Genomic DNA, 26,325 nt, shown 5'->3' with positions numbered 1-26,325 from the left:
TCCATGTTCTGGGTAGCCTATCCTTCTCCAGCAGATCTTCCTTACCCAGGAATCGAACCCAGGGTCTCCTGCATTGCAGGTGGATTTTACTAACTGAGCTGTCAGGGAAGTCCATGTTGCAAATATACTGGGCAAAGTCACGTTCCGAAAGCAACATCATTGATAGAGGAGTTGGGAAGAGATGTACCTGATCTACCCTCCCCAGCCTGCACCAGCAGCTTCAGCACACTATTGATGAGACCATTATGACAGACATGTTTCTAAAATATATACGTTTGGGAGTTAACAAAGCAACCATGATATCATTTAGTTTTATTCTGTGGCTCTCAGTCATCATTATTAATACCAAGCTCTAAGGCAAAAAGTGCTGTCTCTAAAGATGATGACAGTAAGAGAACATGTGAAAGTCTCAGTTGTGTCTGACTCCGCGACCCCATGGACTGTAGCCTGCCAGGCTCTTCTGTCCCTGGAATTCTCAAGGCAAGAACAGTGAAGTGTGTAGCTGTTTTCCCTTTTCCAGTGTATCTTCCCAAGCCAGAGATCGAACCTGAGGTCTCCTGCATTGCAGGTGGATTCTTTACCATCTGAGCCACCAGGGAAGCCCAAAGAGAATATATTTGCCTCTAAACTAAATGGCTTAATAGCCGAACATGGAAATTAGATAAAATAAATAATACAGAATGCAATGGTATTTTGTTTACCTTTAGAGGACTTTTTGTCTTTGTTAGTTGACTTTTTCAAACACAATACTCAAATCTAATTTTCATGATTTGTATAGTTGTTTTAGCTGTCTCTCACCTGGTTCTTGATATGACCTCCTTATTTGTTTGTTGTTTGTTTATGACCTTTTATTTGTGCTTTGATTTCAAATCACTGTAAATCCATTTTAAGTTACCAGAGAATAAGTATTAATAAGTAGAGAAACAGGGTGTCTTCATAAAGAGTGCAGATTTTCTAATGACTGGTGTTAATTTGGCTTCCCTTTCACTGTGTATGTTCTTTAATATCATAAAAGAGAATGCTATTCATGTGTCTTCTGACAGAAAAGAAAATGGGTTTTTCTGTTTGAAAAGTTCACTTTAAAGGTATTTGTGATGCACGATTGCTTTAAAATCGGGTTGCTTTTCACAATAAATTGCCTGCAGTTGCTCTTTAGGATTTTGTGTTTTTTTTCTGAGCACATCCATCCTGTTTGGATACAAAACCCTACATCTTTACATCACTGATGGGCCAATAAGTAGAATGCTGCATTTTTAGGGGAAGGTTCTTGGAAACTATTTACAGTCAGGAGCAGAAAAGAAAGGGGTTGAAAACTCAGTGCTGCTTCTTACCTTGCTCTGATTATTTTGAATTTTAGCCATTCCTGTACATCCTCCCGTTTGCGAGTTCAAGGGTTGGTGACAAATCACTTGATGATCAGGAAATACCCATGAAATGAATGTGGTTCTGGTGTGGTTGTCTTGAGGTATTTGCTCGTTTCTCTTTCTCCTCCACATCTTATTGAAGGTGAATCTAAACCAAAGTAAATTCAGCTTCCTGGATAGAGGACATTTCTTTATGTCCAAGGAAATTAAAGTTATTCAGGCATACACCTGCCACATAACTAAAAAAAAAAAAAATACCTAGGGTACCATTTTCTTTTCAAACCTGCAGTTTCTAGTGCCGGCAGGATGGTTGATCAATGGGTCGTTTTCTCAGAATTACTATTTTATCAAAGTTAATGTAGAAGAATGCTTCAGATGTATTAAGATCCATGTCCAAACACAGCAGGTGGGATTATAAAATTTCTAGATATAAAGCATAATAAATATTATTTGTACATGATAATGACATTGTTGACATTCACTGGACTATGTGAAATTCATCTGTTTCATCATAAAGAGTATAAGTGTATACTTTAGTATATTTTCGAATTGCTTAAAAATGTAATTGTATCTAATGCAAATATAATAAACTGTGACATGTTTAAAATTGTCGTTACCCTATAATTTTTATCTGGGTATTTAGAAAAGATTATACCTAATTGAATAGTACTTCCCTGTAGCTCAAATAGAGAAGGAAATGGCAACCCACTCCAGTATTCTTGCCTAAAGAATCCCGTGGACAGAGGAGCCTGATGAGCTGCCGTCCGTAGTGTCGCAGAGAGTCAGACACGACTGAAGCGCCTTAGCATGCGTGCATGCATTGAAGAAGGAAATGGCAACCCACTCCAGTATTCTCGCCTGGAGAATCCCAGGGACAGAGGAGCCTGGTGGGCTGCCATCTATGCGGTCTCAGAGTCGGACATGACTGAAGCGACTTAGCAGCAGCAGTAGCTCAAACGGTAAAGAATCTGCCTCCAATGCAGGAGACCAGAGTTCGATCCCTGGGTTGGGAAGTTCCTCTGGAGAAGAGAATGGCAATCCACTCCAGTATTCTTGCCTGGAGAATTCCATGGACAGAGAAACCTGCTGGGCTACAGTTCATGGGGTCGCAAAGAGTTAGACACGACTGAGCAATGAACACACACACACATACACACACACACACACACATACCTAATTGAACATGAATTTTCATGTAAATATATTATCTCAATAAAACGTCATTCAAAGGAACTATGACACTCCAGTGTTAGATTGGGAACTAAAGTAGATAAATAAGTAAGCTCATTTTGAAAAAGTAGTTATCATCATTAATGTCAATAAGTCAAAAGTAAATAAATACGCTTCATTTTGAAAAAGTGACTAGTCATTATAATCAATGACAATCTAAAGAAAGAAAAAAAAAGATTTGATAATTGAAATGGGGGTAGTTTTTGCTATTTTTGTTTGTTTGTTTTCCCAAATATTAATAGTACTGGCATTGAAGCCTAGAGTTACTGTTCTAAGTATGTTATAACTAAGCCAGTCATTTTACTAAAAATAGTGATAGGTTAATATTAGAAAATATGATATCATAAAAGATTTACTACTATAGCAAAGGATTTCAGGAATATATCTCTAGTGCTCCAGAAAGGCTTAAAATCTATTTATAGTTGAAGTCTTGATATTCAAAGTAATTTTAGTGTATTTTCTGAGAGACATTGAATAAAGCGGTACATGAAATGGGTGTCACAATCTTAGTGATAACAGTGTCCGTAAGTGCAATTGAATTGACTTTGCTGCCTTCTCCAACTGTGAAGCCAACATTAATGTGGTCTGATGGTGCACAGGTTATATACTCATGGACTGTCTTTGCTTTGTTGCAGCTCTCAGCATTAGAGAGGCAGATCTTTGACTTCCTTGGCTTCCAGTGGGCGCCCATTCTTGGCAATTTTCTACATATAATTGTCGTCATATTGGGTTTGTTTGGAACCATTCAGTACAGACCTCGATATATTGTGGTGGTAAGTCTTATTTTTAACTTGTGTTTTCATATAAACACTGTAAAACTGTTAGGAGAAGAAGAGAATTATTTCAGTTGTTCTTTCTGATATAATATGGCTTGGCTGTACTGGCCTTCGTTACTGAATTCTGTGGAGAGATGATTATCTGTGGGGAAGAAGGCTCAGTGAATGTTTACAACGAAAGCAAACAACGTGACTATGAGTGTAAGATGCATAGTGTAACTGAAATCAAGATTCACAAGGAAATTTAAGATGAGTTTCAGTAGAGGATGACCTATGGTCTTGATGTTAGATGATATGTAAGTGTGCATCAACTATCATTTCAATCATGTGTGTCACTAACACTAAAAAGCAAACTTGCCTAGCCATAACTATTTACTAACTGATAAAAAGCAGTTTAGTTTAACTCATGTAATAAATGCATGTGCATTTATTTCATGAAGTGAAGTGAAAGTCGTTCAGTCATGTCTGACTCTTTGCAACCCCATGGACTCACGGAATTCTCCAGGCCAGAATGCTGGAGTGGTAGCCATTCCTGTTTCCAGGGGATCTTCCCAACCCAAGGATCGAACCCAGATTTCCTGCATTGCAGGCAGATTCTTTACCATCTGAGCCACCTTTATTTCATCAGATCAGATCAGATCAGTCGCTCAGTCGTGTCCGACTCTTTGCGACCCCATGAATCGCAGCACGCCAGGCCTCCCTGTCCATCACCAACTCCTGAAGTTCACTCAGACTCACGTCCATCAAGTCAGTGATGCCATCCAGCCATCTCATCCTTGTTGTCCCCTTCTCCTCCTGCCCCCAATCCCTCCCAGCATCAGAGTCTTTTCCAATGAGTCAACTCTTCGCATGAGGTGGCCAAAGTACTGGAGTTTCAGCTTTAGCATCATTCCTTCCAAAGAAATCCCAGGACTGATCTCCTTTATTTCATACTTATCCCCTAATTTACAGCATACTATATATTGCTAAACATTTCTCAACTTTGTGAAGATAAATTTGCAACAAACCCATGCTCCAAACTATCACATACATTGTCAGCACACCCTCCATTGCAGGAAAATTTAATAAGGAATATTCTGTGCTCCACATTTGACTGGAAGTGATTTTCAGTAATTAGTTCTCTTTTCTAGAAGGGAATATTTTAAGCTACATGTATGTATAAGTAGGTTATGAGAAATACCAAGCAAATGTAAGGAATTATAATGAGGAGTAACACACTCTAAAATGTTCACTGAACCTGAATAAATATACAGTGTTCAGTAGAATTAGTGAATATTTTCTTGTGATGTGAGTGATTGTGTCACTAGAAGAAAACCAAAAGACTTAGCAGCATGCCATCTTCCTGTTTTGGTTTAATTCAATCACTCCTATCAAAAATAAGAAAGTTATAATTTTTTCTATAAATGCATCAACTCTCTGAGTCTCAAAACTTGCTTTGGGAGTATCTTTCATTGCATCACACAGAGGTGAAGGTAGCCAGCTCACAGCAGACTCTGTGCTTGAACTTGCTACCCCGGGTACAGGAGAGCATTTCTGTCCCTCGGCTGACTGCAAGGGCTAAACAGTTCCTGCTTTATTCTTCTTCCCTGAAAGAGAACCTCTGCAAAGCCACCATATGATCTACTAGAAAGATGTTTCACAGAGTTGGACTTGCAGCATGAAAGACTTTAGTATGCATAATATTAAACTCTTATCGGAGTCTGTGTGTGCTCAGTTGCTCAATTGTGTCTGACTCTTCGTGACCCCATGGACTGTAGCCCACCAGGCTTCTCTGTCCATGGAATTCTCCAGGCAAGAATACTGGAGTGGGTTGCCATTTCCTCCTCCAGGGGATCTTCCTGACCCAGGGATCAAACACGCGTCGCTTGCATCTCCTGCATTGGCAAGTGTGTTCTTTTGCACTAGCGCCACCCGGGAAGCCCCGAGATTCTGCCCTAGAATTATTTAAATCTTTATTATTTCATGGATAATAACTTAATCAAGAAGTTTTACATTACTTTAAAGGCAGAAATGTTAGCTAACTTGATATTTTTTGAATACAGATTAACACTGGAATTAACTGCTAAGCTACTGCTACTGCTAAGTCGCTTCAGTCGTGTCCGACTCTGTGCGACCCCATAGACGGCAGCTCACTAGGCTCCCCTGTCCCTGGGATTCTCCAGGCAAGAATACTGGAGTGGGTTGCCATTTCCTTCTGCAATGCATGAAAGTGAAAAGTGAAAGGGAAGTCGCTCAGTCATGTCCAACTCTTAGCAACCCCATGGACTGCAGCCTACCAGGCTCCTTCATCCATGGGATTTTCCAGGCAAGAGTACTGGAGTGGGGTGCCATTGCGTTCTCTGAACACTGGAATTAAAAGTAACCCCAAACTTCCTCTAAAAATTTAAAAAAAAAAAAGGAAAGAAAAGAAAGCCAAGTAAGTATGCTACATCCATAAGTTAGTTCTTTGGACTTTTATACAAAGGTCCACATCCAAAGAACTGCAACTTGCTTTCATTTGAATAATTATACAGCAAAATATGGGGCTTCCCAGATGACTCAGTGGGTAAAGAATCTGCCTTCCAATGCAGGAGACACAGGAGACATGGGTTCGATCCCTGGGTGAGAAAAATACCCGGGAGGAAGAAATGGCAATCCACTCCACTATTCTTGCCTAGGAGATCCCATGGACAGAGGTGCCTGGCAGGCTATAGTCCAAAGGGTCACAAAGAGTCAGACATGACTGAACACACATGCACTCTGTTCATAGGGAAATATCCCTACTATGTCATCATAAATCTTCCACCAGAGTTACTGTTTAGAATGGCAATTAAGAGTATTAGGTTCATATTCAAGGGTCTCAGATTTAAATCCCCCTGGACATGAATACTAAACTCTAAAAACTGTTAGAACAATGAGTGAGCAAGAAACAGATCCTTTTTAAAAAATAAGCATAACATATTGTGTATACTACTATATCTAATTGATACACATGTGAATGAATTAATGAATGGTCTTCTTGGTAATTGAGAAACAAGCTAGGGAAGTAAAAAATAATTTATGTTATAGACTAATTGCTAAATGAGAAAAAAAATATACTGGGAGACTTCTAAAGTTCATTTCAATTTAAAAATGCTGAAATATCCTCATAAAACTATGCAATATCCTGGAAGCCACATAGAACAACATTAATGGGTTTTCATCTTTATAGGCACTGTCTAATTAAATTAGGATTTAAAGTATGTGTACTGAACATAAGCAAAGTAGGATAGATAAATAGTTGATAGATTATATAGAGATTATGGGTAAATAGATGGGTAAATAATTATGCAGACTGAATTTTTCTTTACTTTGAGAAGTTACGTCTTCTATACTGCAGGTATATCTATGTGACTGTCTGAGTTTGTAGGCATACTCCATGATGACCAAAAGATATTTGTTAAAAATGGAATGTATCTCTTTTTTTAAAATTCTAGTTTCAATTGCATAAGTAAGTTTGTTGTTGTTCAGTCACTAAATTGTGACCTACTCTTTGCAACCCCATGAACTCTAGCCCACCAGGATCCTCTGTCCATGAGATTTCCAGGCAAGAATACTGGAGTGGGTTGCAATTTCTTTCTCCAGGGGATCTTCTGGGACCAGGGATCAAACCTGTGTCTCCATTAGCAGGCAGAGTCTTTACCACGGAGTCACCAGGGAAGTCCTAAAAAGAAATTAATCCTCGTCAAAAAGATGACAAGGAGGATAGCCAGTATCTTATACCATATGTTGTTCTGATACTTTCTACCTCAGCAAAATTCCTTTGGATCTGTTATTAGTGCCGCTAGAAATCCTTCCTTTTTTCCCTATGTACAGATTTGGGTCTCAGGTGCACACTGAGGTATGAAGTTTCTATCTCAAAGCAATCCAAAATTCAACCATACTGATATTCTTTGTTCTCAACAGTCCAATGTATTAGAATAAAGAAACTTACAATATTACTTTTAAAAATCCCAATGTCTATATAATGTATGACACATTAAGAGCAAAATAAGAAATCATTTCAAAAATATAACTGGTTATTAAATACATATGAATGAAGTAAATTTTTGATAAATTGGTGAATTGATCATTTGATAAAATGGAAAATTTGGGGAAGTGTTAACTTGCAAATTAACCGGTAGTCCTTTTCTTAAAATTTTTTCAAATGAAGCTTATCATTTGATGCCTAAGCACTCCAGCTCTTGCCAGAGTGCCTGTCCCAAGTCTCACACTAACTACGTGATCAAATGATTACCTCTCTACCTTGGTCTTAGTGTGATGACTGAATGACTTAATCTATGTAAAGTGCTTAGAAAGGAACCATAGAAAGCAGCTCAGTTAGGAATTTCAGACCTGACAGTTGGAATCTATAGTACTCAGCCTGATCAATTTATCTTTGAATGTTCAGAAGTGACATCAATAGTACAACTTGTGATGTATCAGAATATACTTCCATCATGAAGTTTGTGCCTTGACTTTAAATAGATTTGCCTCAATATTCATTTTCTGTAACTCTGAGTTGATTTACTTTTCTAAAAGAATACTTGGGGTATAGGTTTGCAGTCCTGATAATTAAGAACCATGTGGTTTTGCAGTTAATTTGGTTCATTTTCTTACTTTAGTCCTGCTTTATTTTATGTCCTCCCCTTAACCTTTGTCCCTAGATTTTTCCTCATGACATAGTGGTCTGCACTGCTCTTTTACTCAATTATCTCCATAATTAGACTTATGTAGAATGAAAAATGTCCAATACCAGATGCCATCTTATTAGTAACATCTTTAAAAATTTGTTGTAGTTTTATGACTTTATCAGTTTGCAAAAAGCATACATTGAGGATGTAGGTTAGCTATTTTAAGTTTTCACAAGAATAATTTGTGGGTCAGAAAAGTGCATTTCAATGCATTTGGTGCATTTTTAAGAAAACATCTATGACCCACTCACACTGGAAGACTCTTTAACAGAAAATATCAGCAGATCAACAGTATCTGCAAATACCAAAAGCCTCAATGTATATTTTAAAACTGATGTTAACTTTTTGGCACATTTTCCAACTCCTCTATAGTTCTAGTGACTTTGGAGCCTTAACTCATTATTATAAATGTATTACTCTTTAAAAATCATAAATGATAAAGATAAAAAATATAAATTGAATTTTAGAAAAAATTTAAAAGCTTCTGATAAGGCTTCTAGTAAGGATATGGCTGTTTTATAGTGTTTAAAATTCATGAGCCTATTATTTGGCAGAGCATAGAAGAAACTAATATTAATAAATTATTTTAATACTTAGTTTAATATTAACAATAAGTTATTTCACCATTTATCATGATTTAACAGTAGAAGGCAATAATTGAATTAGTATGTCTATTTAAGAATTCATAGATTTTTATAAAATCTATGTAAAATGAAATGAGCAACCCATTGTATTTGGTGTATTCATTTTGCTGCTGTGGCAAATTCCTTCCTCATTCAAGCTGTCCTATATGTCAGTTTTCCAGACCTTAGTGTCTTTGTCTGCTTGAGAAAATGACTGGATGCAGAAAGAGAAAAACAAATATCATATATCAATGCAGGTATATGAAATCTAGAAGAATGGTACTGCTGCTGCTGCTAAGTCGCTTCAGTCGTGTCCGACTCTGTGCGACCCCATAGACGGCAGCCCACCAGGCTCCCCCATTCCTGGGATTCTCCAGGCAAGAACACTGGAGTGGGTTGCCATTTCCTTCTCCAATGCATGAAAGTGAAAAGTGAAAGTGAAGTCGCTCAGTCGTGTCTGACTCTTGGCGACCCCATGGACTGCAGCCGAACAGGCTCCTCCATCCATGGGATTTCTCAGGCAAGAGTACTGGAGTGGGTTGCCATTGCTTTCTCCAAGAAGAGTGGTACAGATGAACCTATATACAGGGCAGGAATAAAGATGCAGATGAAGAGAACAGACTTGTGAACACAGCGGGGAAGAAGAGGGTGGGACGAATTGAGAGAGGAGCGTTGACATGTCTGCACTACCATGTGTAAACAGCTGATGTGAAGCTGCTCTATGATGCAGGGAGCTCAGCTCAGTGCTCTGTGATGACCTAGAAGGGTAGGATGGGTGGGAGTGGGAGGGAGGCTAGGGAGGGAGGGGATATATGTATACTTACAGCTGATTCACATTGTTGTACAGCAGAAACCAACACAACATTGTAAAGCAATCATTCTCCGATTAAAAATAAAAAATTAAAAAAAGAAAAAGAAAGTGACTGGATGAATTGAACCCTAAGACCATCTCCTTTGATGACTCTTGATCTGAGGTTACCTTAATTCAGTCTGACTAAGAAGACAATGGCACCCCACTCCAGTACTCTTGCCTGGAAAATCCCATGGACGGAGGAGCCTGGTAGGCTGCAGTCCATGGGGTCGCTAAGAGTCAGACACGACTGAGCGACTTCACTTTCACTTTTCACTTTCATGCGTTGGAGGAAGAAATGGCAACCCACTCCAGTGTTCTTGCCTGGAGAATCCCAGGGACGGCGGGGCCTGGTAGGCTGCCGTCTATGGGGTCGCAGAGTCGGACACGACTGAAGCGACTTAGCAGCAGCAGCAGCAATACTCTTGAGAAAGGCATTTCCTAATACACAATACATTCATAAACCAATTAATCGATAAGGCTGGCATGTTTTGAGAGTTTGGGGATGTAATTGGAAGGTATTTTCCCATTATGGAAATATGTTGCTTATTTGCTCATCCTTAATCCTAGTTATTAATTTCTATGCTTTTAAAAAATATTTTACATGCTCATGTTATAGCCTATCGTTATATGAGGGGCATACATTCCATTCAATAAAATAGTCCAACATTTGAAAGCTGGTTAATTTTACTCCACATATCCATTTTTCCACATGATTCTCATTCAGTGATATGGAAGTGAAGGGTTTTGACTAATATTCCTAAAACCGTGATGATTTAATATTGTAACTAAAAGCTAGCTAGCTGATTAGATGGGCTTCCTTGGTCGCTGAGGTGGTAAAGAATCTGCCTGCAATGAGGGAGACCCAGGTGTGATCCCTGGTTTGGGAAGATCCCCTGGAGGAGGGAACGGCAACCCACTCCAGTATTCTTGCCTGGAGAATCCCATGAACAGATCCTGGTGGGCTACAGTCCATGGGGTCACAAAAAGTTGAACACGACTGACTAGCTGACTAGATAGCCCACAGAAAATTTGCATAATTGTAACCCTTGGAAAAGTTAGTTCTCAGAAAACAGAAATCAAACCAGCACTTGCTTTTCACTTGCATCTGCAAGCCAGCAAAGCACTTTCAAAATAAATCTAGTTTTATTGACATCTACTGAAAGCAGTAGAAACTATTGGATTTTTAATTTCTAGAAATCTTAGGGGATCCCATAAGGAGCACTCTTCTGAGCATGCCCTGTTTCATCCCAGAAGACAGATTTATTGACATTTTTATTATTGACTTATTGAGTATACATTCCTTTCATCTCCACATTTTTCTTCTTTTTCTCTCCCCTCCCCACCCTTTCTTTCCAGTATACAGTATGGACTGCCCTCTGGGTCACCTGGAATGTGTTTATTATCTGCTTCTATTTGGAAGTAGGTGGGCTCTCTAAGGTAAGTTCATGATGGTTTTAAAGTACACTTTTAAAAAGAGTACACTAATAAATAATCTAAGTAACATTACAAATGGAATACTAATATATATACATCTTTACAGTGTACATATATTACAAATGAAATACTAAGTATATATAACTATCTAAATAACATTAAAAATGGAATACTAATATATATGCACATATACAGTAACTTAAGCAGCATTACAAATGGAATACTAAGTATATATAGTAATCAGAGCAACATTACAAATGGCATACTAATAAATATGCATATATACAGTAACCTAAGCAGCATTACAAATGGAATACTAAGTATATATAGTAATCAAAACAATGTTACAAATGGAATACTATTCAAAAAAGAGTTTGGATATCATTTAGAAAAGAATGACCTTGGGAGCATGTTAATAACAATGAAACTCCAAAACAATAGCCTTATAATTTATTTTGCTAAGCTGCAGTAGGACTCAGCTTCCAGTATATACTCATGTCCAGTTTTAAAAAGCCTCTCATCCCAGTGACCACAAGCCCCAAATGTTAAGTGAAGAAATGGCTTTAAACATTCTTCTGTTTCAAGTGGGGAAAGGGATTGACCAAAATGTAACAGATATGAATAGCAAGTTGCCATCTTTGCTTGAATATCAATTCTGATAAAAAAGTTTGACAGAGAAGGAAATACTCATTATATTTAAAGGGAGCGTATGTTTACTAACAACTATGTACATCAGTGTGTTGACTCCTCTGTGAATCCTGATCAGAGTTGTCTTTATGCATCATGATACAAATGTTATTTCTGTCTGTCTAGAACTCATGTCAGCAAAACACACAATTTTCATTATGACTCTTGCAGAACTATCTTTTGATTACCAACCAAATGGAATAGCACCTTAGGTTAAATTTCTCATTATGTTTCTTAAGTATTTTTCTCATAAACCCGTGCAGTTGTCATTTGAAATCATAGAGAAGAAACTTAACAGTTTAAGTACAAAAAGAATAATCAAGTTTTAACCTATTTTTCTAGGTTTCTTGTTTTCAACTATCTTTGTGCCAACTTATTCTATTGTTGCATAATAATGTCAAATTTTCTTTAAGTAGCATTTGTGGTTTATTTTTTTTAATTTTATTTTATTTTTAAACTTTACATAATTGTATTAGTTTTGCCAAATATCAAAATGAGTCCACCACAGGTATACATGTGTTCCCCATCCTGAACCCTCCTCCCTCCCCATACCATCCCTCTGGGTCATCCCAGTGCACCAGCCCCAAGCATCCAGTATCGTGCATCGAACCTGGACTGAGAAACATTTGCCTTGACCAGCACAGAGACTTTTAGAATCCTTAGGCTCCACTGAAGTCCATAGGGTAATAAAGAATTTTTGATGTAGCTAAGAGCAAAGATCCCTGAAGGGTTTTCTCTAGAACCTTCAGAGTTGATTGTTCCACACTATAATAATTTTATAATTAGAACTTGTCATCATTTTCTTACATTGGCAAATGTATTCAGGAACCAGAAATGACATTCCTAAAACTGAATTACATAGAAATGCACCAACATCTACCTTTAGTATTTGTGCTATTAATTGCATTTCACCACTAATTTCTAAGACACAAAAAAGGACTTAAATCAGTGCTCAGTTATCATCTGTAACATGCAGATTATAAAGTAATTTAAAAATGCAAATATTGTGAATAAAATAATTGTGAATAATAAGTTAAGCATAGCATTTTTCAACCCATAACATTTTCTGTTTCTTGATTTGAATGGTCAGTTTAAATCATGTTTTTATTTCACTGGATGGAAATCATCTTTTATTTTCTTCTCTGTCAACTGGTTTGGAATAAATTAGACCAGAGGAAATTTGTTCTATGGAATTGGCATCATAGTGTGTTGAAAAAGACTAAATTTCAAATCATAAGCCTTTCATTCAAATCTTGTCTGTAGCACTTATAAACCATGGGCCCTTAGGCAAATTGCTGAATCCTAAAAGTCTCTGTGAAATATAAAAACAGGACCAGCATCACCAATAATGATAGTAATCAGTGTTTTTTTTGGTGTTTAGCATTGTTACCAAGTAGAAACTCAGGTAAGCTTCAAATGCGATGTGATTTTTTAAAAAAAATTTTAAATTAAAATGATAGTATCAGTGATTTGTCCCACAAAAGTTGATTTCACTCTACTGCCCAAGATGACCTTTGTGAACTGTTTCTTGTAACTGACTTTCTAACATCGATGTGAATGATGTGAATGTGAATGTCACATGAATTTCAATGTGAATCCTTGAAAAACATCAAGGATTTTTTGCCCCTCATTTCTTTGGGTTCAGAGTTTAAAATGTGGGTATAAGGTCCCAGTTACTCATTTTATGACCCATGCAAATGCCATTAAGCAGGCCACCAAGTATTCTAGATCTTTAAAAGATAGACGATTCCAAAAGGCCTAAAGGTTTTCTGTTGATCTCTTTCTGTTTCCTGTTTCAAAGGCTGGTAATTGCTCTCTGGCTAGCCACAGGTGAATCTCAAGTCCAGTCTGTCGGGAATCTATTCTGAAAACTAGAGCAGCATTAAGGATCCTTGATAAACCTAGGCACCTCTGTCATTTTCCCAGGTTGTACCCCATTTCATACAATAATCCTTGTTCACATGTGCATCTTTATATACTTGATATACTCTCCAGAGTCCTCCCTCTCCTTCTAGTTCATGAAGTCATTTCTTGGAATTATATACTTGGATAGATTAATAAAAGCCTCACTCTACTTTGATTTTTGCCCAGAATGTCCATTGTAAAGTGGTAAATCTTTCTCCAAACACCAGATTCAGCTTAATTTCCACAACATCTTTATGGATTTGGGTGTTATTTCAATGACAGGCACTACTGAACCATTCTTGTAAACTAATAATGTACTCGCTGACCATGAGTGCTCATACCTCTGGCCTCTTATGGAGACTCTTGATCACAACCTTCAGATTTTCCTTTTGCTTGGCATCATGCTTTTGTCCCTGTGTCCTGAGGGTCTCCCTGGACATTCTCCCTGGATTCTAGAACTTGAAGGAAATGGATGTGCTGTTTTAGGAAATGTGTGCCTGTATGGTGAGATTGGGGATGACTGTGGGTAGGTGACCAAAAGTGCCTGTACTTTCATAATCTACTGGAATCTCAGTTTCCTTTTCTGCAAAATGAGGAAAAACCACAGCATTAATTTTACTGTTATTGTTTAGTCGCTAGGTCGTGTCTGACTCTTTGCAACCTCATGGGCTACAGCATGCCAGGTTGTTGAAATTGTTTGTAATTCATACAAAGAACTTAGAAAGGATCTTGGAATATTGTGAGGTTTCAGTAAAAAGTGGTTCTTATAATTGCCATCAGCATCATCATCTTTCTTATTAGTGAGAAATTAACAGACATTTCGATCCTCATTCTGCAAACCTGTGGGACATATATTTATTACTATGCAAGAGCTGTAAAAGAGGAATATGTAGGATTGAGTGACTTGTTTAAAAAGGATGTAACAGTCCCTTGTGCTAGGACTTCAGATCTGCATATTAACTTTGCAGCTGTAATACGATTAATTAAACCCTTTCCTTCAACATGTAAATAGCATTTTTGAAATACTTCTGTAGCTAGATTCTGCTGCTGTCTCTCCTGCTCCCCCTGGGAGGAACTTTATGCGTCTTTGGAGTCTCCAAGGCAGTTTTTCATGCTGTACTTTAAGATCACCAAGGGTACAATTAATAAGTTATTGCTGCTTCTTTGGAAGTCGCAAGACTTGAAATCATTTTTTTCCTCCTAGGCATCCATTCAGAATGCAAATATGAAAACCCAACTCATTTGTTACATTTAAAGATACTGAAAGATAAGTTATATTTGTTGTATTTGTTTTTAATCCCTCCAAAATTAAACTGATGCCTTAAGGCATCTTTTCGATTACTCCAAATTATAGAAACTTTAGGTTAGTATTTCTTCTAACTGTCATTTCCTGAAAAATGTATGTAATTTACTCATTACTGATCCTAGAGAATTTTCAGTGTGTTACATTTTCCTAGAATTCTGACTGTGTGCTACAGTGCATGAGCATAATTTAGATGTAAAAAATGAATATGAAGAAATTCTCTGAAGACTTTTGTTAACTATGAGCTTTGACCAAGAGTCTCCTAAAACTTAGGAAGAAGCCTGAAAGGGAAACAGATGAACCCTCCCTGATACCTCCTCTGTACCTGTGTTCACGTTGCCTTCGCATAAAAGGATAACTACCTACATTTGTTTCTCTATATCCTGTCTTAACGGCTGCATGTTTTCCATAGTACCTGATTTGTGGATATTTTGATTCTTAAAGAAATTTAAGCCATTTCTCCAAATGGCAATAATAGCACTTTCTTGTCCTCTTTTGACTTAAATCGTCACCATTCACTCACAAGGGTTCTCTTCTCTCGTGAGATTCTTCAGTCGAATATTTCACCGGAGCAGTCTGGCAGGGTCAATGACATCATCCTTCTTTTTCAAGGTTCATTCTTATTACTCAGCCTGAATTGTTCCTCTATACTTACTGAGAAAAATCTCTCTCTTCATCAAGATTCCCTTTCCTTCAAGGATGAATTCTTCCACTAACTTTGGTTTGGTCAGGCACATTCAAGTAGGAAACTTTTAGACAATTCAGAGTTCCATGTACCAGTTATTGTGTAGGAAACAAAACTGTCTCTCCCCTTCAGCTGCATACAGCCCCTCCATTATTTTTAATAAGCATTCTAAATATTTTTATGTCTCTAAAGAATTCTTTTTCTGTGGGCAGTTTCAAACAAAATCAGTGATATGTAGTATATGTGCATGCAAGCTCAGTCTCTCAGTCATGTCTGACTCTTTGCCACCCCACGGACTGTACCCTGACGGAATCCTCTGTCCATAGAATTTCCCAGGCAAGAATACTGGAATGGGTTGCCATGTCCTCCTCCAGGGGATCTTCCCAACCCAGGGATCAAACTTGCATCTCCTGCATTGGCAGATAGATTCTTTACCACTGAGACAGCTGGGAAGCCCCTAAAGATGTAGTATATATCTTTCTTTAAATAAATACAACTTACTGAATCTAGTAATGAGTATTAAACTTGCATTTATCCTTTCCTTTGAATTTCTTCCTCCTTGAACATTTTTCAAAAAGAATCTTGAAATGTGATGTTTATGGAGGACTGAAGCTAGGATACAAAGTATCTTTATTTGAGAATAATATTATATCAGCAAATGATATAGGAATAGCATCCAAGAAACATGGCAAAATTATACCTACATTTGAAACTATAAGAATGATATTTTACTGTTTCATGAGATGAATAGCATATCTATACCAATAAGAATCTTTGAAAAATGCATAAACTTTCAGTTTACTAGAATAACAAACTATTTCAGGTCTGAACTAATATATTGGTATATACTTATCATGATGTCCTGAAAGAATATTTTTGTTTATAATATTGATGCAGAAAGGGACAATTGAGGTGGCGGTGAACATCTATCCAGTTATTAAAAATGTATAAAGGAAGAACCATCACAATCTGCTTCTGGGCATTAAATCAAAATGAAGCCCCAAAACTTGCAAATGTTTATTTTTGTTTCCTATACAATCCTTTCCCTAAGTGATGCAATTATTTTATATTTTTTAAAAAAGTAGCAAGGCGGTGTAAATATAGTTATGCATTTCTTATTCCAACGGACTTAAACTATACTTTTCCCCTTGGTCTGGGTCTAAATAAACATAACTTCTGAAAATAACATCTTTGGCATTCTTTGTGTGGTAAGATAATTGTTTCCCCTGTAGCTTCTTTTCCACAGTAAAGAAAATTATAAGCATGTCTAAACTCAGTATTATATTTTCATAGATTTCATCAAATACAAACATTTTGAAACCCTTTGCTCAAAAAATCCAATTTGCTGCTATGTTATAGTCCAATGACGTATAGAAACCGCAATAACTAAGTAATTGCTGCAACCTGGGCAGTGTTTGGAGTTTTTAATCACAAGTTTGTGTGATAACCTTGTACCCTTCTGTAGAAGTTCAAATATTTTTGTCAAAAGAACAGATGGATATATTATTTGATCAAGAGCGGCTCTGTTTATTGCTCCAGAGTAAGAGTTACTGAACAAAGCCTGTGCAAATATAATTGAATAACTGGGCTATTATCTCAGCTCAATGGATTCTAGTCATGAAATGGCTGTGCTTCTTTGAATAAACCATCTCCCAACTGTTCTGTCTCTTACCCTATTCCCATTGCTTGTTACGTTGGGTAACAGATTCTGTATACAAGTATGGTCATGGAAAATTAGTCTCCTGTCTGGTTCAAACCTGTTCTCCACTCAGTAAAGCTGATATGCCTAAGGCCTTGGTCACCTCTCTCTCTTCCCTTCCCTTGACTCCACTCCTCAGGGAGAGAAGAGAGGACGTAGTCAGCTTCTACAGCCAACCTTGAGCTGATGGTGAAGTTTGCAGAGATCCTGACCTCATGCCCGGCTTCTATTCCAGTCACTGGTAATGGCCACTGCTGATGTCACGGTCTCCACACTGGCTAATTCTTCCCTGTGTACATGCTAAGTAACTTCAGTTGCATCCGACTCTATGTAATCCTTTGGACTGTAGTCCACCAGGTTCCTCTGTCCATGGGATTCTCCAGGCAAGAATACTGGAGTGGGTTGCCATTTCCTCCTCTAGAGGATCTTCCCAACCCAGGGATCAAACTCGGGTCTCCTGCATTGCAAGCAGATTCTTTACTGTCTGAGTCACCAGGGAAGTCCCACGTCAATTATATCAAGTACCATACTCACAGACTCTGAGAATTAGGACATACACTTCTTTGAGGGCCCCTATTCTGCTACCAGAGAGATGCCAGCCATCTTAGACCATGAGGTAACCTTAGGGATATGAGCCATGCATGAGAATAATTGAGTACAAAGAAAAAAGGAGCCTGGGACACTAACTCCATGGAGATTTTATATTAGCCCTGAATTTCCCACACAGACTTCTTTCAGATTAGAAAATGTGTTTAAGCCACTTTGGGAGGACTTGAAATATGCAGGTAAAAATAAATACCCAACCAATCATGTATAATTGTACAGACAGTTTTACTAAGCATTTACTTGGTCCAAAGCACTGTGCCAGGCACTAGGGCTCCAAGCCTCATAAAATGTTCTTACCAGAGGAAAGACAGACATTAAATGAGTAATAGCAAGAGAATGTAACCAGTATTAGGATAATGAATTGAAAAGGACACTTATACCATAGAACAAGGAACACAGTATCACCAGGATCAGGTAAGGTTTCCTAAGGAAGATGGGATGAGGATTGTACACCCTCAGGAAAGAACAAATACCATGCTGACCTTCATAGACACAAATGCTATTACTGATTTACCATTGGAGAGAGAAGTGCTTTGAGCTGCTATTTGTTTTCAACTTCCTATAATGAATTTTTGTCAGTCCACCCACCTCCATCCTGTACTCTTTCCCCAGACTCTCCTCTGGCCAGCATATATTGGAGAGAGAACTCCATAGGGTTACATGAATCAGAGCCAAGGTCACTACCCTTAGAAGGTGGTCATGTAAGGACCACAAGGGAGCTTTCGGGTTATACCTGATTACCAGTGGCCTGAAAATGATCTGTTTAGGCACAGCTGGGAGAAAATACCAGAATGCTGGATATCCTTTTGAGATATCAAAATAATCAAGATTGCCGGGAGAAATATCAATAACCTCAGATATGCAGATGACACCACCATTATGGCAGAAAGTGAAGAGGAACTCAAAAGCCTCTTGATGAAAGTGAAAGAGGAGAGTGAAAAAGTTGGCTTAAAGCTCAGCATTCAGAAAATGAAGATCATGGCATCCGGTCCCACCACTTCATGGGAAATAGATGGGGAAACAGTGGAAACAGTGTCAGACTTTATTTTTCTGGGCTCCAAAATCACTTCAGATGGTGACTGCAGCCATGAAATTAAAAGACACTTACTCCTTGGAAGGAAAGTTATGACCAACCTAGATAGCATATTCAAAAGCAAAGATATTACTTTGCCAACAAAGGTTTGTCTAGTCAAGGCTATGGTTTTTCCTGTGGTCATGTATGGATGTTAGAGTTGGACTGTGAAGAAGGCTGAGCGCCAAAGAATTGATGCTTTTGAACTGTGGTGTTGAAGAAGACTCTTGAGAGTCCCTTGGACTGCAAGGAGATCCAACCAGTCCATTCTGAAGGAGATCAGCCCTGGGATTTCTTTGGAAGGAATGATGCTAAAGCTGAAACTCCAGTACTTTGGCCACCTCACGAGAAGAGTTGACTCATTGGAAAAGACTCTGATGCTGGGAGGGATTGGGGGTAGGAGGAGAAGGGGACGACAGAGGATGAGATGGCTGGATGGCATTACTGACTCAATGGACGTGAGTCTGAGTGAACTCCGGGAGTTGGTGATGGACAGGGAAGCCTGGCGTGCTGCGATTCATGGGGTCGCAAAGAGTCGGACACGACTGAGCAACTGATCTGATCTGATCCTTTTGAGATGGTCTGGAGTTAATTTTCCTGAGCATCAACAGACAAAATGAATGAATGGTTCACAGATTGTAGCATACGTACTGCGTGTTTAGCTTCTTAGTCGTACTGGGTTCTTTTTGGCCCTTTAGACTGTAGCCCACCAGGCTCCTCAGTCCATGGGATTCTCCAGACAAGAATACTGGAGTGGGTTGCCATTTCCTACTCGAGGGGATCTTCCTGACCCAGGGATCAAACAAGAATCTCCTGTGTCTCCTGCATTGCTGGTAGATTCTTTACCCGCTGAGCCACCAGAGAAGCCCTAAATAGGCAAATATGATCCTCATATATGAGGCTATTTCCTTGCACAACTGCACTGTTTAACTTAGAGCCAGTCAGTGATTCAAAAAGTATTTCAAAGAAGGACAAACATGCTTCCAGTAAAATCCTCTGTGTGCTGCCAAAAGAAAAATGGCACTGAGTTAAAGAGTCCTTTCAGAACAAGCACTCTATCCCCACACTCATTTTAGCAACCAAAATTCAATTTGTCAAGATGTCCGGAGAGCTGATTTGACCCTTTTTCTAGAACAAAAATGCAATGGTTTGATGGCATCATTTCTGCATGGACCATCTGTATTTTAGCTTGTACATATAGTTCGTCATTTTGCACTTGTCCTTAATTGTAGAATTAATAGAGAAAACACTTCCTCCATGTATTTGAGTTATTAGGATCATTAAGGCTATTTTAAGTATTAGTGTACGACAAGGCTCTGTCCTGCTTCGAGGCAGCAGAGAACAGCAGCAGCACTGATTGTGTAGTAAGCTGCGCTCACCCTTAAGTGAGATCCTGGGACAGAGGATAGTTGTTATTTCCTACATGCAATTAATTTTATATGCCCAGAACATTGTGTGCATTTCACTTTAGTATAAAAGGCATGCAGGCTACTGGTCCCTGAAATCAATGGCAGTCAGAAGAGCCTAGACATTGGGTGATCTGATGAATAATTTAAGACTGATTTGTTAACTGTGCAGAAGTGAAGTTAGCCATACAGGGAGACACATTGTCAATTGCCAGCAATTTACTATGTTTTTGAAAACCACAGGCAGCAATTTACAGAAAAGATTAGGCCAGTTACTGTACACGTGTGACATTTTCTTGATTTAAGATGTCAATCTGGAAAGCTGTTCACTGACAACTGGAGTTTTGGAATGAGCTTATAAAGTTTATGAAGAACTGATTTTACCTGAGAGCGTCTGTATTTCTGTCCTGGGGGACCCCTGAATACACACCTCCTGCTGGGATTAAACGTGCATATGCAAATGAACACTGTCAGAAAGGGCGATGCGCCTGCCCTGGGACCATTAAGCATCTTTGCATCACTCAGTGCTCTAGTGCATTTGTCCCTGAGAAAGCGTGGTGATGGGCTTTGTTTCTCATAGGAGGAAGTCATTGGCCATATATTTCTTTAGTCCTGTGCCATCTCGGGGGTGTGATCACTTTCATCCTGCATCGGAAGTTTACTTTGCTCTTCTTCATAAGAAGGTGATTAAAGGGAAATCCCATTTTTATTAGTGTAATTTCTTTCCACTTCTTTTCCCTCTTGGGATTGACTCAGTAATGATGATTTCTTCATATTTGAATTTGTAAAAAAGTAAACTGAAGGAAGCCTTAGCACTTGGTGGATTTTGATACCATAAAGTATCCTGGGGGTGACTTCTATAGGAAGAATATGCATCAAGTATAGCATATCATAATTGAAATATGACAAAGTATAGCCTAGGATTGATCATTTTTGGAACTCTACCCAAAAAATGGACTTTTGTTATACTTTTAAATTTATTTCCAGTGTTTATGTTATCAACTTCTCCAAGAATTCCTAGCAGGCTTAAATGTTGCAAATCAGGGCTATAATCATAATTCTTCTTTTGAAATTGTAGATGCCAATAGTAACTATATATTTGAAATGAGTTTAGTTTACCAGACAAGAGACAAGTTGAGTCTTTATGTGTGTCATTGTTAGTAATGAAATCAATCTGAAAACTAAGACAAATACCTTCTTTCCTCTGCCTTGAACTTTTTCTCTATTTGCCCCTCTGATGAGATTTATAAACTTCTTTACAAATTAATGGAAGCCTTTGTTTTCTTTAATCATTTCCCCCATGTTTTCCCCAAGAGGAGAAAGCAAGATGACCTTTTGATAAACTAATTTTTATCTCCCATATCAGATATTAAAAGCAAAATATAGAATTCTAGAAATTTATCATTTCGACTCATTGGAAAGACCATGATGCTGGCAAAGATTGAGGGCAGGAGGAGAAGGGGGCGACAGAGGATGCAATGGTTGGATGATATCATCCACTCAATAGACATGAGTTTGAGCAAACTCTGGGAGATGATAAAGGACAGGGAAGCCTGGTATGCTGTAGTCCATGGAGTTGCAGTGAGTTGGACACAACTGAGCAACTGAACAACAACGAATATTAATATTAAGCCACAACTCTGGCTTTACCCAGAGAGCTTTTTTCTTAATTTAAAAAAATCAATAAGATTAAAGTTCACATGAATGGGCAACTTATAAAATATTACATTAAAGACCAACACAGCTCTTCCTTGTCTCGGCAGACCTACTGTGTTGACACATAAGGCAATAGAAAAACACTTCTCAAACACATGTAAGCTTTTAATTACACTGTCTTGGCTTTGGGTAACTATTTAAATCACACAGTTTCCTTGTTCATTCTTTGTCTATAGTATTTTAGTGTGATGTGTGTGTGTGGGGTGGGGGGGGGGGCGGTGTGTGTTGCAGTCGTGTCCAACTCTTTGCAACCCATGGTTTGCAGTCTTCATAGTTCTGCTAGACTCCTCTGTCCATATATATATACTTTCAGAAGGGGGAAAATATTGGCTTATTAAGAGATAGCTGTGTTGTAGACAATAAAATCAAGGTTTTATCTGTTTGATTAAAGATTAGATTGGAGTATAATAATGGTAGCAGCTAACGGAATGCCTTGAGTGTAGAAGGCTATCACCATTGTTGAAAGACATCATCAGGACATGAATTTCCAAGGTTTCAGTCAAGATGGGTTTACTCACTAAGGCCCCTTGCTGCTTGGATCAGACTAATGATTTTGACTTGATCTATCCCTTTGCCTTTAGAAACCCCCTACTTTATTTTTCACTAAATCATCAAAAGCCTCATGTACATTATTATGAATACCAAACAGAGAGGTGGTTTATTATTACTTTGCATTTATTTTGCATTTTCCTTCAAGTACCTAAAGGGGTTTTACAAAACATGACAGCAGTCATCAAAACACTTTGTCAGTCATGTAAGGCAGGAAATAATGCTGGCGTAAATGTGCCAGAGACATAATGCTTACTGAAAAATGTTCATTTTCTACATGTTTTTCAAGAGAGAATCTTTTTAAGGAATCTTCTTTAAAAGAAGTTCCAATTGTCTTAAGTATTTTCTTTTCTCAGCATTGGAGTCAGACATTTTAATGCAACAAATTCATTGAGCATCTTCTCTGTGCCAGGTATTATTGTAGGTGCTGAGAATACAACTGGGGGATAAAAAGGACCTGCTCTCATGGAGCTTTTATTGTAGTGAAAGAGACATAATATATAACCAAATAAATTCATGATGTGATATCCTGTGTTAAGTGCTATCAAGAGGGAAAAAAAGGCAGAATAAGGGAATAGAGGGTGACTTCATGGGAAGATGGAGTTTAGAGGCCCAAGTGGCAGACAGGAGCAAGCCATGCCAAGATACAGGAAAATGCCAGATCCCTGAGATAGATGGATGCTCAGTGTGTACCAGAAGCAGCAGGGATGCTGTGCTATGTCCCCAACATGCTGTGAGTGTGGAGAGCTAAGTAGGGGTGAGATCCTGTAGGAACTTCATGGGCCGTGGTTTGGATTTGGATCTATCCTCAATGTAATGGGAGCCCAATAGAAGTTGGAGCAAAGGAGAATGACAGGATCAACCTTGGTGTGGCTGTCATGTAGGAAACAAGAATAGAAGCAAGAGGACCCATAGACGATTCTAGTGATCTAGGGAAGAAATAAGGGTGGCTTAGATTAGGGTGGTGGCAGTGGCAGAGGAGACAGTACAGTATGTCCCCTGCATACAAAGGAGTTCTGCTCCCAGAGCATGCTTGTAAGTCCAATTTAGATGGGGAAAAAATGGAAACCGTGACAGACTTTATTTTCTTTGGCTCCAGAATCACTGTGGACGGTGACTGCAGCCATGAAATTAAAGATGCTTGCTTCTTGGAAGAAAAGCTATGACAAATCAAGACACCATATTAAACAGCAGAGACATCACTTTGCCAACAAAGGTCCATCTTGTTAAAGCTATGGTTTTTCTGGTAGTCATGTATAGATGTGAGAGTTGGGCCATAATGAAAGCTTAGTGCCGAAAAATTGGTGCTTTTGAACTGTGGTGTTGGAGAAGACTCTTGAGAGTCTCTTAGACAGCAAGGAGATCATACCAGTCAGTCCTAAAGAAAACCAGCTCTGAATATTCTTTAGGAGAAGTGATGCTGAAGCTGAAGCTCCAATACTTGGGCCACATGATTCAAAGAGTCAACTCATTGAAAAGACCCTGATGCTGGGAAAGATGGAGGGTAGGAGGAGAAGGTGGCGACAGAGGATGAGATGGTTGGATGGCATCACTGGCTCAATGGATGTGAGTTTGAGTAAACTCCAGGAGATGGTGAAGGACAGGGAAGCCTGGCGTGCTGCAGTCCACGGGGTCTCAAAGAGTCATACACAACTGAAGTGATTTAGCATGCACACAGAGAGAGTGGGATTGAAAGTTCCAACCTTCTAATTGTGTGGTTGCTTCCTTCAGCAACCAGCTCTCTCCCCTAAGCTATCTAGGACTTTTGTCTCCTAAGAGTCACCTCTTTAACATAAACTCGGGTAAGATCGAAAGGGGTGCCTTGTGAACAACAAAAGACACTCTTATCTCAGGAAATTCCAAAGGTTTTAGAATCTCTGTTCCAGGAACTGACAAATACCAAGTATATATTTTTTATTATATATCACCCTTTTTAATTACTATCCCACTGAGAAAAGAACTTTTGAAGGACCCTGACACTAGCTGCTAGGGTTCATCCAGAATGAGAAAGACAGTACAGAGGGCAGAAACCAGGGGGAAATAAACAAAGGAAGTAAGGGTTTGAGGGTTTTCTGCGTTACCAGGCAAGTTCCCAGAGGGTGCTCATTTCACCCTGCCATCAGTCTTCCAAAGGAAGTGGTCTTTCCCCTTAATTGATAAGAAAATGCAAGGTTTAGAGAAGATAAATAATTTATTCCTGGTCAGACAACTGATGTCTGGCAAATATAGTTTTTAATCCCAGGCTGCCATCTCCAAGACTAAGATCACATCCATTGTTCACAGTTTCTTCTGGTTTATAAAAGAATCACAAAATGGAAGAAAACAAAGAAAAACTGGGGCAAATATGTTACTGTATTCACACCTTCCTTCTCCACCACTGAGGAGTGTTCCTATTGCAGCAGCCTGAAAGCCTGAGACATGGGAGAGTTTTGAAGAAACAAAACTCTGTCCAAAGAGCTGACACCAGACTGTGTATGTTAAGTAGCTTCAGTTGTGTCTGACTCTTTGTGACCCTATGGACTATAGCCCACCCCCTTGGGCTCCTCTGTCTATGGGGTTCTCCAGGCAAGAATACTGGAATGGGTTGCCTTTCCCTTCTCCAGAGGATCTTCCCAATGCAGGGGTCGAACCTGGGTCTCCTGCATTGTAGGCAGATTCTTTTCCTTCTGAGTCACCAGGGAAGCCCATAACTCATTGATTAGCCTCATCCTCATGCCTGCCAAGGAACCTTTGCAATAGACAACAGCTCCAGCCATGTCACCAAGTTTAGTCCTGCCTAGTGCCCCCTTCATCCCATTCTGAAGACCAGGGTAAAATGTCTCTGAGAAGTTAAGTCTGTGAACACACACTATATTCGTGGTTAGAGGGAGAGTCAAACATAGAATGTCAGACCCATATCCATGAACATTGTCAGGGTGTGAGTCAGGGGTGGAGTTGGAAGCATTGAAATGACCTATTGGAATCCAGAAGCTGCCTGAGCGGTCAACCCAGCTGTGAGCAAGACGAGGAGGATGTAGCTAAGAACTGAGCCAGCTGAGAGCTACTGTTCCATCCATCTGTCTCTGAAAACAGGCATAATTATTGTGAGTGCCCCACTTCCAGTGGAGAATTAATTGTGGTGGCTTGTCTTTTTAGATTTTTTCCGCTTATTTATTTTTATTTTATTCAGTATTTTTCCCACTTATTTATTTTGCATCACTTTTCCCTTCATTAGAAAAAAAGGCAAGCAATAAAATAGAAATGCTACACTTTTTTTCTACAGTAGGGCTGTTGAATTAATAAACGTTCTGTATGTGTGTGTTGCTATAATGTGTGTGCATGCTCAGTTGTGTCTGACTCTTTGCAACCCCGTGGACTGTAGCCCACCAGGCTCCTCTGTCCATGGGATTTCCCAGGCAAGAATACCGGAGTGTGTGGGCATTTCCTACTCTAGGGGATCTTCCCCATCCAGAGATCGAACCTGTGTCTCCTGCATTGGCAGGTGGATTCTTTACCACTTGAGCCACCTGGGAAGCCCCTAATAACATTCTGATTTGGTTCTAATGTTGCTTGTTAGATCTCAGGCTCCAACTTGGAGAAACCCTATACTGAGTTGGCAGGAAACTGTAACCAGTGATCTCATGAGAAAATGATGCAGTGGACAGCTGTTGTGCTGCCATCAGATAGATGCGAATATTTATCTACATTAGCTGAACTCAACTTGGCAATTCCTGCACTGAGTCATTT

At 38.9% G+C, this 26,325-nt stretch overlaps 1 protein-coding gene across 2 annotated transcripts in view; it reads left to right on the top strand.

Moving 5' to 3' along the window:
- NKAIN3 (sodium/potassium transporting ATPase interacting 3) overlaps positions 1 to 26,325 on the top strand; it is a 537,384-nt gene that overhangs the window by 275,164 nt on the left and 235,895 nt on the right. For both annotated transcript variants that reach the window (XM_025265349.3, XM_025265348.3), the window contains exons 2-3: positions 3,230 to 3,367; positions 10,894 to 10,974. In XM_025265349.3, the coding sequence (XP_025121134.1) occupies positions 3,230 to 3,367; positions 10,894 to 10,974 (219 nt within the window). The remainder of the gene's footprint in view (positions 1 to 3,229; positions 3,368 to 10,893; positions 10,975 to 26,325) is intronic.

This window comes from Bubalus bubalis, chromosome 15, assembly GCF_019923935.1.
Source record: "Bubalus bubalis isolate 160015118507 breed Murrah chromosome 15, NDDB_SH_1, whole genome shotgun sequence".
Taxonomy (NCBI): domain Eukaryota; kingdom Metazoa; phylum Chordata; class Mammalia; order Artiodactyla; family Bovidae; genus Bubalus; species Bubalus bubalis.
The sequence above is the reverse complement of the archived record's forward strand: the minus strand, read 5'-3'. Positions and strand labels throughout refer to the sequence as shown.